General features: G+C 39.0%; 2 protein-coding genes across 2 annotated transcripts in view; one reads left to right on the top strand and one right to left on the bottom strand.

Annotated features, from left to right (window-relative positions):
• LOC138956931 (hexokinase-1-like) overlaps nucleotides 1-2,757 on the top strand; it is a 5,299-nt gene extending 2,542 nt beyond the window's left edge. The window contains exons 3-6 of the mRNA XM_070328137.1: nucleotides 1-20; nucleotides 410-573; nucleotides 1,313-1,455; nucleotides 2,620-2,757. The exon at nucleotides 1-20 is cut by the window's left edge and continues 139 nt beyond it. Of these exons, the coding sequence (XP_070184238.1) occupies nucleotides 1-20; nucleotides 410-573; nucleotides 1,313-1,455; nucleotides 2,620-2,745 (453 nt within the window). The 3' untranslated portion in view covers nucleotides 2,746-2,757. The remainder of the gene's footprint in view (nucleotides 21-409; nucleotides 574-1,312; nucleotides 1,456-2,619) is intronic.
• Nucleotides 2,758-9,650: 6,893 nt separating this feature from the next.
• On the bottom strand, nucleotides 9,651-15,652 carry LOC138956932 (uncharacterized; the record flags this gene model as incomplete). Its single annotated transcript, XM_070328138.1, has 3 exons — nucleotides 9,651-10,570; nucleotides 12,688-12,816; nucleotides 15,619-15,652. Coding segments are annotated over 3 exons (777 nt in total), but the record flags the coding sequence as incomplete, so codon positions are not given.
• Nucleotides 15,653-16,757: the final 1,105 nt, after the last annotated feature.

Consider the following 16,757-nt stretch of genomic DNA (forward strand, 5'->3'; position numbering starts at 1 on the left):
CGAGTTGCAATGATTGCAAGGTTTGTTCACTGAGTGTTTGTTTTGTTGGTTTAGTATGTATCTATAGTCTTTTTTCTACATGGCTGGGTGAAGACCTATTATGATAACGATATAATCGTTATCATCATCGCGGTTAGTTATACAAGTAGTCAAAACAGTTAATGTCAGTGATTACCTGCACTTTGAGTTTTGGAAACGCATTGCTGCAAATGTCATACAAGTGCAATTTTAAGTATAGCAAAAATAAAATCAAAATCAGTTAAACATTATTGCCAGGCACTTTAGTCAGAATGTATGAGACAAGCCTTTAAATCGTATTAGCAGCAGCAGCATTCAAAGCAGCATCAGCACCTTTATTCCATTAGCTTCAGCATTGAAAAAATCACATTCTGTCTGTTTTCATCTGTAGCGATACAGAAAGCGACACAGAAAGCGACACAGAAAGCCCTTACCAGAAAACCAAAGACATACTGACAGAGCTAGAAGTGAAGCAATACACAGAGGAAGACATGACGACAATCCGCTACGTTTGTCGACTCGTCTGTGACCGTGCAATCTACTTGACATCTGCAGGTAACTTGCTTTTAACTTGCTATAAATGCGTCATTTTCTCGGAATGCGTTTACTTCACACAATGTAATATCACATATCCATCGCACAACATTACCAATCGCAGTACCCGAAGAATGTGCTCAGCAAATGTGGCATTACCTTGGTGCATGCACTTCCTTATATGTGGCTATTCACAACTGTAAAGCACAATATTGTGCTTTGTTTGAAAGGTTAGAATAATATATGTTTTTCTTTAGATGAGTAACGTGCCAGTATGGACACTGTTCTCTACGACCAATGCCACACAGAGTATCAACTGTCTAATGCCACACAGATTATCAACTGTCTAATGCCACACAGATTATCAACTGTCTAATGCCACACAGATTATCAACGGTCTAATGTCACACAGATTATCAACTGTCTAATGCAACACAGATTATCAACTGTCCAATGCAACACAGACTATCAACTGTCTGATGCAACACAGATTATCAACTGTCTAATGCCACACAGATTATCAACTGTCTAATGCCACACAGATTATCAACTGTCTGATGCAACACAGATTATCAATTGTCTAATGCCACACAGAGTATCAACTGTCCAATGCAACACAGATTATCAACTGGCTGATGCAACACAGTTTATCAACTGTCTAATGCCACACAGATTATCAACTGTCTAATGCCACACAGATTATCAACTGTCTGATGCAACACAGATTATCAACTGTCCAATGCAACATGTATATTTTCAGCCCTGGCGACTCTGATCAACCGCCTGAATCAGCCTGGAGTCATGGTCGTGGTTGGTGGGCAACTCAACAAGAAACTTCCCCATTTCGGCGAGATCGTGTACAGTACTACCAACAAGCTTGTCAAGCCAGAACTGAAGGACAAGGTGAGTAACTAAAACAGGGTTAACGTTTCTTGAATAGTCTTCTTTATTACATGCAGATCCAGTTATCAACGTCAGTTATAACGGTCAGCAGACAACGCATAGTGTGTACACACTGAGTATAAAAAAGGTAAGTGTTCTTTTTTGTTTAATCCCCCTCCCCATCGCGAGGAATGCCCGTGAAGTAAGCAGCAAACGTATTTCGGTTTTTTGCTTCTCATAGAAAAAACAATCTAAAGGAAAACGAGAAGAAAACACACACACTCACACACACACACATACACACACACACACACACACACACACACACACACACACACACACACACACACACACACACACACGCACACACACACACACGTACACACACACACACACACACACACACACACACATCCAAGAAGACCCCCCCCCCTCTTTTAACATCTTTCCCCACCCGATCCCCGCAAATAACAACATAAAAAGGCATCGACTCTTCGTTATGTGTTTGTAGCAGTTAAGAACCAATGTTCACATTACTTTGGAGCTCTGTAAAGCCTTCTGTCCAAATCTCATTAAGCTTACAATACGTAGTCATGTAGGAATTTGACAACACAAGCAGCCAATATCTTGACGAATACGTAGCGTCTTTACGCATAATCACGCTCATGGTGGTCATGAAGCGTGCGGAATGCGCAACGTTCGGCGTATCACTAAGACCGCTACTCCTCTGTCACCGGTCTTTGCGTTGTACACGCGTGGCGCAGAAAGTCGTTGTTGCCTCTTTCTGACACAATTTTAGCGCTGCTGTTAAACCTAAATACAGTGAACAATAAACCTCTCTGATTTGTGGTCTAAATTAGAGCGGTGGCATAACAGGAAAACAAAGCGATAGTGTCGTAGGCTTTACGTGTCCGTAACTCTTTTATTTTTAAAACCGACAAGACCTCGACCATAGGTTACCGTCATACTGTCGTGACCTCTTTCTTGTCATAAGTAAGCTTACTCAGAAATGTAGTATCGGCTGTCTTCCACTCTATCCACAGAACGTATGGGATGTCTGGGGACATCATCCATGCTGACACGAGTTATCTCACACTGCTTTTTCCCTCTTTTTTTCAGAGTCCATTGTTGTCTTTTGATTTCACATTATTGATGTGTTTTGATACCCTTCTGTGTCTGTTTCAGTTCCTTCTTGTATCATCAAACGGCCGTCGGAATGTCGGGGCTGCACTCATAGCAGAGGCCTCAATGCGTCACGCACAAGCAGCGGCTGTCTCACATTCTTCACAAGAAAAGACTAATTTCCGATGAAGGCGTTATTATGGATTAATCTAAAATAATTATACATGCTTTTCATGGTTGACAGACGTAATGGTCGAGAGATTTCAAGACCTAAAATGTTTGTAGCTGCATTCCTCCCGTTTAGTGGAACACTGCAATGGATCTCATTTGGAGACATTCTGGATGAAGTCACTCTTTAGATGTGCTTAGATAGTTTGGTGAAGTGTACAAGCTATCCCCTGACATATTCCAATTGGCACTTGACTACTGGATGTATGTGTGTGCTTGTCTGCCTTTTTAGTGTGCTTGTTTCTATGTTGTTGTTGTTGCTGTTGTTGTTGTTGTTGTTGTTGTTGTTGTTGTTCTTCTTCTTCTTCTTCTTCTTCTTCTTCTTCTTCTTCTTCTTCTTCTTCTTCTTCTTCTTCTTCTTCTTCTTCTTCTTCTTCTTCTTCTTCTTTTTCTTCTGGTTGTTCTTGTCGTTGTCTCTATTGAACGGCGATTCCTTGTCTGAAGTAAATACTTCAGTAGCTGTTAATTGCACAAAAGAACGACTACGTCTGCTTCAATGGAACATTTTACACAGAATTTACTCAACCAATATTTTGCTAAAAAAGATTGGTTTATTTCAAACGAATAATTGTGAAGTTTGTAATGAACTGGGTACACTTGAGCACTTCTTTTCTCATTGTCAAGAGGTGAGGAATGTTTGGAAATTATGTAAAGATTTTGTTTATAATCAAATTTATTATTATATAATTTTGAGCGAGAAAGATAATTATATTATTTGGTTATTGGAATGAAAATGTTAAAAATGATCTAATTCATTGTGTACATTATTGTATTTTGATAACAAAAATGACCATTGGAAAATGTAAGCATGGAAAGAAGTTAGATTTGGGTATGTTATTGGAATTAGAGTTAAATATTAGAAAGAAGTTTATGTGTTGTAGTATATATAGTTGATTATGTTATAAAGAAAAAAAAAGACGAAGGAAGAAGGATGCTTCGCGCCTAAAAATATTAAATAAATGAAATAAACAAGTCAGGCAAACTAGATATGGGTTGAAGCATCCTGCATGCAACTGAGGTCCAAAAAAAAGAATACTTCAGTATGAGCGTATGTAAAACGAGATTGAAGCAAAAAGCTAGTGAGAAAAAAATGTCTCTAATCTTTCAAAGAACATACTGTTTCTGATAGGCGAACTCCAGCAAGCACAGTTACACGAGGGAGTACATTATTACTCACTTGTGTAATTATTAATGTCTCATTTAAAATCATCAAGATTCAAGATTCGAGTTTCCCAATGTGCATGACTCTTGCCAACTAGCAGTATAGCTAAGTGATTGCCAACATTACAACAACAAAACTCAATAAAGAGACTTGTAAATGATCATTAGGGAACAGTTGCTAATTTACCAGTGTAAACGTGTCTTATTTGCAGAGTTCTGAGTAAAGAATCTCCCTGGGGCTCCTTTAGGGTTAAATGTGGGATACATCTTTTAAGAAGTGGCTTCTTCCCTGTTGTTTTATTACCGTCCGCACATTGTAATGGTTTGTCCATCTTGAGACGTTAATATTGTTAGATTTCTGAGATGTCTGTACTTGGCGACTGACTAGCTAAGTAACGTTATCCTTCTTTATGCAAAACTGTACAGCAGTTACAGAGGCAGATTGCTTTGTACTGATCCTCATTCGGTTTCCTCGCCGTTTCCTGAACCTCCGAGCGAGCTGTTGTATTCCAAACTTAGCATGCGACAGTTTTGACGCGAAGATTGCCCTCCCTTGGACTGAACACTGCGGTGTGAATTGATTTCAGAGTTCACATATAACGTTGCAATGGCTGTCTTATGTTTACTCATTGTTAAATCAGTTAGGGTTATCATATTACATTTTGTTGATCGTTTAGCCGTTTACAGTAAATGTTTTAAGAGCCCTGTAAAACAAAGATTGCAAGATGAATATATGCAACGATGGAAAAGTGAATAGCGTTCCTTATAATTATTGTTTGTTTAAGAATATGTTTTGTTTTGAAAAACAATGTGATGTGTTTGTCTGGGTCCATGAGAGAAACATTTTTAAAATGTAGGTTAAGTACCCATAAGCTACTTATTCACCAAGAACGTTTTATGAATATCCCGAGGGACAAAAGAGTATGTAAGTTGTGTGTGGTGAGATAGGAGATACATTTCATTTTTTGTTTAATTGTCAATATGTTGCCATCGTGCAGGAACGAAAAAAGTATATTGGAAATTATTTTCAGCATCATGCGAATGATCTAAAATATTACTCTTGAATGAATGTAAAATCTAAACATGAGCTGGTTAAGTTGGCTAGGTGTGTTAGTGTTATTATGAGGTTTTTTTAGTTAGATGATTTAAGTATTTCGTTGTATTTTGTGGTTGTCCTCATGCTTTTGGTTTGTTTGTTTGCACGTTTGTGTTTTGCCTCAATATTGATAGTTGCAGTTATTTTCTTTTTCTTGACGTGGCAAAATAAGCATAACGAAGGACAGTTTTCGAGTTAGTGATGATGTTGTTGGTGTGTTTTGTTTCCGTCCGTTGCTTACTCAAGATCAATGTTTGCTGTGCCTGCGTGCCTTATCATTGTGCGTGTATTTGAATGTGTGATTTAACTGTGTATTTTGTTTGCGTAAACGCCCTATGGACCTAAAGCCGAAATAAAACCTTGAAAGTACCTTAAACTGAACCGCGCTTGGAATGTAGTTTGCACACGTATGCAATTGACACACTGTTTTCCCCTAATCAGTTAACAGAGGCAAGGAAGCAGGTCATGGGATCAGTGTTAATTTGCTATTATAAAAACCTGATTAAAATTAATATCGAGAGTTGACGTCGTTTGAAGTCGAATTCAGAGCTAGACGTATGAAGATCAGCAACGAAGTAGTTCAAGTAGGATTTGATAGGGTGTCAATTTCCTTATGATGACAGAGAAGTTTCACTTGGTGGCTACCAATATATTTGTTATATAATATAATATTATATCACTGGGATTTAGTATGTCAAAAACACATCCATCCACACAATCACAAATGTATGCTACAGCTGTTATTAAATCCACGTCGCTGGATGCTTGAGTGTCCCTTTGATATTCATCCGCTAGGTCTTGACCGAAATACAAGCCATACAAAAATACTCGTTATGTACCCTTTACAAACTACATGGTTTATGCTTTTTGATACCAGGTTTACACTAGAAAAGGCAATTAGTGTGTCACGCACGCACGCACGCACACACACTCACACACACACACACACACACACACACACACACACACACACACACACACACACAAACACACCCTTCCCCCGTCCCCTCCTTTATTGAGATAATCATTCGTATTGGTGATCTGTCAACGTTTCTTTATAGTACTTCGGGTCCTCCACTTTAGTAGGGGATGCTTTATTTCTCTAACAGATTGTTCTGTATTTGATTGCTGTAATAGCCATGTTTTGTTGTTGTATTGTATCTTAATAAACGTTTTTATACAGACATGTTGACCTTCTTCCTCACGAGTGTGTGTGTGTGTGTGTGTGTGTGTGTGTGCGTATGTACAAATAACACACACACACACACACACACACACACACACACACACACACACACACACACACACACACACACACACAATGTTTATTTGTGTTTGAAAAATCATTACATTGTTATGTTATTGCTGACATATATAAGATGCTATCAAAGCTCAGTGTCCTGGTGTATCTACAATGACACTCTCGAAAAGTTAGGAATGTATTAATGGAACGATGCTTCCAATAGAATTGGAGGGGATTGTTTGACGAATGGGAACGGGCTTAAACGAAGAAGAGAAAGACTCGTGCGTAGAGGCTTAAACATGGCACGCCTACTTCAATACTAGAATGATACAGACATGAGTTTTCGTTTACATTTCAAAGCTTAGTATGGTGATCTTTTGTTCATTGATAACTTCCTGTTTTGACACATTGTGTTCCGTTGGGTGGGAGCTAACACCAAACACAGTTTGCTTGGCAAGGCTGCAAGTTTGTGATGCTACACCTAAGCTGCAATGACAATAAACATGTCTATATTGATATGTTTTTCAAAACAGGTTGTAACATTTCCTTGTTTTGCCTTGACTTAATTTTAAATTTAGTTCTTGAATAAGAGTACTTTATTTTAATGCATGTGTAAACAATTGCTGTTGTTGTTGTTGTTGTTGTTGTTATTGTTTTCAGTGGTGGTGTTGATTGTGGTGGTGGTGGCGGTGGTGGTGGGGGTAGTGGTTGCTGCTGTAAAAAAAAGTGTTGGATTGTATAGCTGCAGAAAGACAGAGAGTGAATTTGGTTCTAAATGTAATTGTTTTACAAACAAAACAAAATCAATGCCATATAACCAATCAAACAATTCAACCAAACAAACAACAACCCAAAACAAAGCAAAGCAACATGACAGACAAATATATTTATTGACTATGGAAGTTAGGTAATAGCAAATTAAATTATAAAGAAACAGACACTTCAAACATGGATTATATGCATGTCCTTTTATGTTTAATTATTTCCTCTGACCGACAACCCTTCTCCATCTCCCTCCGCCACTCACAACTCCTACCCGTCAAACTAACATAATTCATGCAACTAACATTACATGCAAATCAGCAGTCTCACAGTTATTATAGCATTCACCTCGTGCAGCCTGTGCGTGTCATCCAAGCAGGAAGTTTTATTAACTCCAAACACCAGCAAAATGCTTGAGGAAATAAAACAATTCAATCAAACTATTGTGAGCTGAACCTTTTATTTCGCTTTTCCCGATCAAAGGCCGCAACACGTGGTGTGCAGCAGTCCATGCAGAGAATAGCTTATATAGTGAATCAATCACAGTTACGAATGTATCATTTGTGTCTCTGATTTTCTGTATCTAAGACATTATGTTCAAAATATGTTGTGCATGTACAATTGTGTATGTTAATGGAATTATGATTACAACTGGAAAGAAACGTTTAAAGGATAGATCGAAACATGTTGGCATTGCACAAACAAGACACTTTAGATTTGCCATTTACTATTTGGGTCAATCTTCCAAGCTGACTGTCTATGAGTGATTTTAAATGTGTATTGCTGCATGATTTAAAATTGATTTGAAGTTGAGATAATATTCGAGAAAAAAAACCAATTTATTTGTATTAACCACAAACACACACATACACATACACACACACGCAGACATAGACACACACACACACACATACACACACACACACACACACACACACACACAAATACACACACACGTGCGCGCGTGTGCGGAGCACACGCACACACGAGCGCACGCACACGCTCAAATGCAGCAACATACTTTATAGTCGCCCAGTATAGAGCAAACGACCACCCAGTCCAGAAAGCCAAAACCGTATTCTACAAGCATTTTCCCCATATTTAGATTAACCATGCTAGGTTAAAACATATTTTTCTTTTAATTATTTGTAAACATTCCGCACGTAATACGGACATACCATATTGACAAGATGCTGCGATGCAGTTCATACTTTTACCACTGCAGTCTCTGGATACTTCTAAATGCTTGTAAGTAGTAGTTAACAGAGTTCTTGGTTCGATTATACGGTATTGTTTACTCAACCAAACATACGGTAAACTGTGTGTCTCTGTATAGTTTACAGTTTACAATTTATGATGGCCTTATTACGATACAAAACATCACAATGTAACCAAATCATCCGTGCACAATGCTTACACAGATTAAGATCATGCATGTCATAATGTTCATTTAGGAGCTCGTTGCATAATATACCAAACAAGTTTAACAATGTTATACTAGAAATGCTTTGACCTTTCACATTTTCAGCAACTATTTACAAAGTAACGATTACTTAAGCTAAATCGCATCCATCTATCTGGTATGATTTGAACAACAACAACAACAACAACAACAACAGCACCAACAACAACAACAACAACAACAGCAAGTGTTCAAATAATAACACGAGTTATTAAACCAACTTCAAGTATAACAATCATACATGTGTGTTCCTGATTACATGCTTCTTTGTAGCGCGCACTCAAACACACTCCTTCATTCCACGTGTTATCGACTAGGATGCGTTAACATCTGACAAGGTGTGTATCTCTCCTATTTATTAGTAGTCATTGTGCAGAAATAATGAGCTCCTATAAATCCGCTTAAATAATTTCCCGTGCAAAATCGTAGCAGTCTCATTGTCTTGGATCGATTCTAAAAGGAACACAGAGAATACAGGTTTTGAAATAAAGGGGGACCTTACAAATTTTACAGACCAGAAGGTTACAGATAATAAGAAGCATTTTTGTGTGTGAGTGTTCGAGGAACAACAACACAAAAACACGTTTATAAACTTAGCTTGTTGTACTCTATAAGTTGTATTTAATTCATTGTATAGTTAGTTAACTGTTGCTTTTAGGGTCCAGCGGAACGTTTAGGCCAAATGAGGACCCCAATTTATTGGATGCGATATTATAGAATGTTTGGTGGCTTGTTGACAGACCAGCTTTTTTGTTGGTCCAAGGGGACCATATCGTCTTTTGTTTCATCTTTATCGACCAAGGCCGAAGGCCGCGGTTGATAAATATGAGACAAAAGGCGATATGCTCCCCGAGGACCAACAACAAAATGCTGGTCTGACGACAAGCCACCAAACATTGTTTTTGTCATCATTTTGATTGTGAATTTTTAGAATCCAACTCCGGGCCACAAAGCATCGTCACAGTAGCTCGAGATAACACGTCAACCTTGTATGTGACGTCAAACGTAGCTTGTTGACGCTTTTCTTCCAGTCTGAAAATGTACAGAGCTGCGATCATACCTGTGAATTCAGTAAGTGTTGAGCATATTTCTTTTCTTTTAAGTGTTTATGACTTTTCGTTGTGGATTTTGCGATTACACAAATCCAAAGCCACGATGGTTCCACACATCAAACAATCAGCCTGATTGGCTTTTACTTTGACAATCCACGTTTCACCTGAAAGCTCAAACCCATTCACCACCTCGAGTTATTGCATGGGGAACATGAGATTTATTTACCAGGTGTTTGTGAATGAAAACTCGTGAAAATGATGACAATGTTATGTGTAGCTATTTGAATACAATTGTTTAAAAAAAAAGACCAGAAGGTCTCAAACGAGCGTTATAATGCCTATTAAATACACGTCACAATGATATGCAGTCAGATTACTAGGTTCTGATAATACGAGTTAGAAGTACGTATCAACCTTGCCTTTACAACGTGTTAGACGATCTGACATAACGTAGCCATCATCATCAAATTTCTTTGAATTTGCCTTCGCTTGCCCCGTGACAGGATTAGTGTTTTGATACAGTGAGGTTTTTGGGACCTGTCCACGTTGATTAGAAACAGCAGGATTTGGTGCCACATAGCCCTCGTCATCATACTTGTGTGAACGTGGCGCACGACGAGCAACAGAACGTGTATTGGTAGCGTCAGTGTTGTCAAGGAAGGATTGATCGTCACCCCTCTTGATTTTGTCAGGATGAACAGGATCTGGCAGAATATAACCATCATCACTGGGCTTTGATGTGCGACCTTTTGGTTTAGCTGTGTCGCCTGAGACTCTAGTGTTTCTATACACTGGCTTTGGCACATCTCTCTTTCTTCCAGCACTGCGGGGAAGATCAGGGAAGGTGTACCCGTCGTCATCCTCGTCAGACCGTGTGTGTGATTGTTGTCGGCATGCATGACTGTTTTCTGTGTGCACAGGTTTCGGAACTGCATCAGGATTGATTGGATGCAGGTAGTATGTGTCCCCACATGAAACTGGTGGCTGCTGAGATGTGTCCTGAGTGGCACCTGCGAGGAAAACAATGGAATTTAAACATGTACAAGCACTGTTCAAAGCTTCAAACATTGTTACACTACAGGTGCATGATTATCATTTTTGAGATGTTAATATGACTCTGACCAGAGTTGTTCACAGCGTTGTAAAATATATATAATATTTATTTTAACCTTAACCATATCATTAACAAAGTATTACATGCATACCTCCCCTCCCCCCACACACACAACTACACAACCGGACAAAAACACATCTATATGTAACATTTACTTGTGTACATAACATTGTTGTAATCCTGAAATGTACAATCATTTATTTCAGTTTGTGCAGTCACTTTGTAAAGAGAGTTCGTTTTAGTCAAAATTCTGATTATCTCCCATGCACTAACTCCTTAGTCTATATCTCTGTGTTTGAGGATAACTCTGGTGTGACCAGTGTGCTTGTCTTCCCCTTCCACTGAAAACGTCTGTCTTGTGTAGGGATACACAATTTCTAATTAGTAATGCATTTTTTTATTAACATTTGAAGTTTAGGTTTTTTAAATTTTCTTTTATGTTAGTAATGAATAATTAGAGTATTAATAGGCACTACAAGTAGTTGGGTGCAAATAACTAGTTTTGTCTGGATGTAGGAGAAGAGAGTGATTATCCTGCAATTCTGGAACTTTTCCCCCCAATTTCTGCCACTCCAAGAGAGGAGCACGTTTTTAGTGGTGATGATCATGACTTTTGTCGTATGCCTGCTTTGACAGAACGTTAGGTATGTTTGTGTTATTATATTAATTCTTGTATGTATGTATGAAATTGTTGTTTTATGACTTTGTATTTAGGACTTTATAATGTATTTGTCTTGGTTTTCTGCAAGGTCTGCATGCTAGGTAGATCCCAGACAACAGAAAGTGGAAAGAGTAATTTAGTTCACAGACTTTTTTTTTCTTCTATTATTCCTAGTCTGAACAAAACAGAAACGTTTTATTTAGAATCATTGTATTGTTTGGCAAAATATGTGGTGAATTTTCGAGTTTTACTGAGAATTCTATTGTTCTCTGGAAGAGGAAATGTTCCCGCCATAGAGATGTGTCTATTTTTAGAATCATACGATTCAGAACAGTCATATCTTTCTATTCCATCTTTGTCACTTTTTCTTGTGCGGTTTATCTTACATTCGAGTGGAATGCACATATCTCGTGTGCTATTCTTGTGTAACTTGTAGATTTCTGATGATTGATACTATTTTATGGGAAGTGTATTGGAAGTGTTTCCTTCGATTTGAACTTGGGTTATTTTCCCGTGTTTGTTCGTGTTGCTTCAACTTTAAGAATTGAGTAAATGAGAGAATAGTAAAGGATTGCTTGCTTTCTTAGCAGTGTAGTATGCATGGGATTGTTATGACATTACAATGTATATTTTCAGCTGTGTCAGTACGTTTGCACTCCCTGCAATGCTGTCATGTGGCTGAGGGCGTAGCTGACGAAGGCTGGTGTCACACAATTGCCTTGATGTGTGTTTCAGTCTGAAGTTTATTATGGTGTGCACTTTGTTTGTAACATGTTTACTTTATTATAGAGTTACATGCCTCTGAACTTATATATTTTATTAAACCTTGTTTTTATGTAGTACTTGATTGCATTGTTTATGCAGTTGCAATTTCAATGTACTCTGATAAGACTACATGCTATTGTTTTGCCAAAGTGATTGTATTCATTGCTTAACACTTTCTGTGTATATTCTTCAAACAAGAATAATCATTTGTATACCTATAGTGATGGTTACTTGCTGTCTTTACCTATTTGCGCTGTATTATTTTACAGGTTTGCTTTTTCTTCCGGAGTTTTCTGCATCCTGAATAAACTATACTGTTCAACTTCCAATGGTGTCTTGCGACGTGACTGGTTGAATGTTCACATAATTATACACATATCAACATGCACTACGCACCCTAAAACGCAATCACATGCCTCTTACCTATGACAACACAGACGCACACACAAGTACATGCTTGCATACGTCCCATGCTCACATTGAGACCATACGTCATGGTTAATTTGTATTATTATGTATCCACACTAGTATATAATGCATATCGCTCATGTGTTAAAGCATTGAACTAAAAGTACTTGTTTTCTTACCCCTGTTGTTCTTTGATCGCAGACAACAAACCGTGATGATTGTAATGACAGTAATGACGACGATGACACCCACTGTCACTGACACCACCAGAACGAAGGAAACTTGCCTCGGCTTTTCTGGGGGGAACACTGGGAAAACAAAATGCAGTTTAACCCCATTTCCAGCAGACCAATAACAACAACATAAACATAAACATAAATAATAATAATAATAATAATAATAAATAACTTTTCTATAGCGCGAGTCCCATCAATTGGCTCCAGGCGCTTTACAAATTCATTATAGAATAAACTAGCACAAATCAACAAGCAAACAAAGCATACATTTAACTGAGACATAACACCAAGAACCCAAGCACTAAGCAAAAACTTAGCGTACAATGTTAAAAGTACACACACACGCACGCACACACACACACACACACACACACACACACACACACACACACACACACACACGCACGCACGCACGCACGCGCACACACAAAGATACCATTGACAAATAGACCATAAAGCACATACAGGGTAGAGAGTATAATCAAGAACTAACACCATCACCACCTACTAAAACAACAACAATAACAACAACAACAACACCTATATATATTGCCTGTACAACTACTGCTACAACTAGAAATTATCACAAACATACCACTATGACAGACAAGCAAACACTGATTGCAGTAAGTTTGACCTGCCGACCGTGTTCTTGGAGATTGTTCGCGTTTCTTTGATGCATTTCACACACACACACACACACACACACACACACACACACACACACACACACACGCACACATTTCACAGGCTATGTTTATGTGTGTGTGTGTGTGTGTGTGTGGTGTGTGTGTGTGGTTGTGTGAGTGTGTGCGTGTGAATTGTTTCAACATAAAGGCCAACTGTTGGGTGAGAGTGTCACTGGTGCGTTTGTTTTTCTGTTACCGTCATTGCGGCAGGTAAACGTGTCGTCATTTCCTTGGCACAAAGCCAGTTCTAAAGATTTCATTATGGATGACAGAATTCACAAATGAACATGACTGCATAGACTCCGATCAATCAGACAACTTCTGCAGAGACTACTCAGACTACTTCTTCACCAAGTAAGTGGGTCAGTGGTTTAGTGTTTAGTGTAGTTTCCTAGATTTATGTAAGCATGTCTCGTTAACAACCTAAGCATGTTGACTTGTCTGATACCCTTTCAAGAGCTTTCCGTGTGCGACTCTTCATGAGATTGAACTTATGCTGTATCGACTTCCTCCTGTCAAACTATTGTCTAGACACAGGCGCTCCACGAAGATTGTACATCTTCATCGGATTTGCAAGTTAGAATAACATGGGCAATGCTCCTGGTGAACACTACAACGTTCGTTTAGAAAAGACTCCGTCGTTTGTGAAGCATGGCAGGTTGTTATAAATAGAGCGTGTGGTTTAAAAACAACAAGTCGCGTAATGCGAAATTACTACATTTAGTCAAGTTGTCGAACTCACGGAATGAAAGTGAACGCACTGCACTTTGTCACCAAGACAATACAGCTTCGTCAATCCCCCGCACGTGTAAAACGCAGTGAAATTGACAAGCCAGTCAGTATAGCGTGGTAGCGGTTGCGTTTAGCAGGATAGCGCGCTTTTCTGTATCTCTATTCTTTTTAACTTTCTGAGCTTGTTTTTAATCAGGGGCCGACAAGGAATAAGATTAATTTGTTTTTAAATCGATTTCGGAAATTTAGATTTAATTATAATGTTCATATTTGTTATTTTCAGAGCTTGTTTTTAATTTAAATATAACATATTTATATGTTTTTGGAATCAGAAAATGATGAAAAAGACAATTAAATGTTTTTTGGGTCGTTTTATAAAAAAAATAATGTTAACTACAATTTTCAGATTTGTTATGACCAAAGTCATTAATTAATTGTTAGGCCTCCAAGCTGAAATGCAATACCAAAGTCCGGCCTGCGTCGACAATTGCTTGGCCAAAATTTCAATCAATTTCTCTGGGGATATTATTCCCAAGAACTCTCATGTAAAATTTCATAAAGATCGGTCCAGTAGTTTACTCTGAATCGCGAGAAAGAGTGAGAGAAAGAGAGAGAGAGAGAGAGAGAGAGAGAGAGAGAGAGAGAGAGAGAGAGAGAGAGAGAGAGAGAGAGAGAGAGAGAGAGAGAGAGAGAGAGAGAGAGAGAGAGAGAGAGAGAGAGAGAGAGAGAAAGAGAGGTTGAGAGAGAGAGAGGTTGATAAATGCACAGAGGAAAAGAGATAGAAAGAGGTGGGAGGGAGTAATAGAGGGTGAGAGAGGGAAAGAGAGTTGGAAAGGGAGAAAATGCGAAGGGAGATATAATGGGAGGGTGAGAGATGTGGGGGGGGGGGGGAGAGAGAGTGAGAGAGGGAGAGAGAAAAGAATAGAGAAGGAGAACAGAGAGCGAATCAGAATGGTTTAATTGCTCAGGCAATATGCCCATTGCAAGTTGGGCTGGATTTGGGGAAGGCAGGGTATTCGAACATTCAAATATCGAAACCGATGCCGATAGTGCATTTACACAAAGTTGCATGAATAAGAGTGTCCGTTCAAACTGACATTACACCATGTCAGACGTGTCGCGCTCTGAACGAGGCTATACGTGTCCGTTCAATGCCCTTTGTGTTTCACAATACACACGATTTCATGTTCGATCGCGAACAGAGAGAGAGAAAGAGAGAGAGAGAGAGAGAGAGAGAGAGAGAGAGAGAGAGAGAGAGAGAGAGAGAGAGAGAGAGAGAGAGAGAGAGAGAGAGAGAGAGAGAGAGAGAGAGACACACACACACAGACACAGACACAGACACACACACACACACAGACACAGACACAGACACACAGACAGTTTGAACAAGAACAACTGTACCCACGGAATATGCGCGATATAAGACTCATTGATTGATTGATTGAACACTTACAGCTTTCACGAGGTGACAGGAGTTGTTGTTCAGTCTAGTCATAAGGGTTGGTTTCCCGGAAATGTCGACACAATCTATTTCGGTCGGTTCTAGTTTTGACGTGTACTGTGCTTAGGTTGACTTCTCGAGCAATTCAATGTCATTGATCGGCATTCATACAGCAAGATTGAGTGTCATCAATATATTTTGATCGATTGAGGTAAGGTACTCTCATGTTTGTATATTATTATTACACGAACAGTGTTATATGCAGGCGCACACACACTCTCGTTCAGCTCACCTGAACCTGCTAGAGGTGTTTGTTAGTTTAGATTGTGCCGGTGGCAGTGACAATTTTAACCACGCTTGACTCAGAAAACACAGTGAGAGTAGAGGTTTTCCATACCGACGTTTCTGGTACTCTACTAACATAATGTGCATTCCTATTATGACGGTTTGATGCCGGCCAAAGACATTCTGACGGTGCTGTAAGTTCTATCCAGCAAGTATCAAATTACGTTTTTGTTTGCATACGTAGGGTGTTCTGAAAGTGCTTAAACTCCAATCTCCTGGCAATGCCTCAAGATATTTACAATGACGTATGCATACTGCAATCTTTTATCGGCGATGACACAAAATTGCACTTATCTCGAAGTCTCCACTGCAAAGAAAACAGCTCTTAAAGAGCACTACCCGTCCATGTTTATTTGCCTGTCATGGAGCTGAAAAAAGGGAGTTTACAACAATAATGTATAAACATCTCTGAAAGGATTGTTATGTTTCTCACACCTACTGCATATTGTGTACATTTGGGGGGAAGAACGCTCCTTCCAAAACGAGTACTTACAACTGGTACACTGAATTTAAATCGGGTAGACACGTCTTCAAAGATAACACCCGCCTAGACCGACAGTTGAATGCTGTTACTGCAACAAATGTTGCTGCCGTTGAAACGTCGAAGAGAGATGATGCACGAATCACACACACACGGATGTAAAGGACACATTGATAATTGAATCGGCACCCAACGATGTGATATGGCACAAGCCTTTACGGGTACACAAGCGTTGCAGACAGTGGGTGCCCGTGATCATTCTGGTGTACAAAAGGGGGTATGTTTTGAAATGTGCATACAAATATTCTCCAGGTGTCACTAGCGA

Source organism: Littorina saxatilis, unplaced genomic scaffold (assembly GCF_037325665.1).
Source record: "Littorina saxatilis isolate snail1 unplaced genomic scaffold, US_GU_Lsax_2.0 scaffold_459, whole genome shotgun sequence".
In the NCBI taxonomy this organism is placed as follows: Eukaryota; Metazoa; Mollusca; class Gastropoda; order Littorinimorpha; family Littorinidae; genus Littorina; species Littorina saxatilis.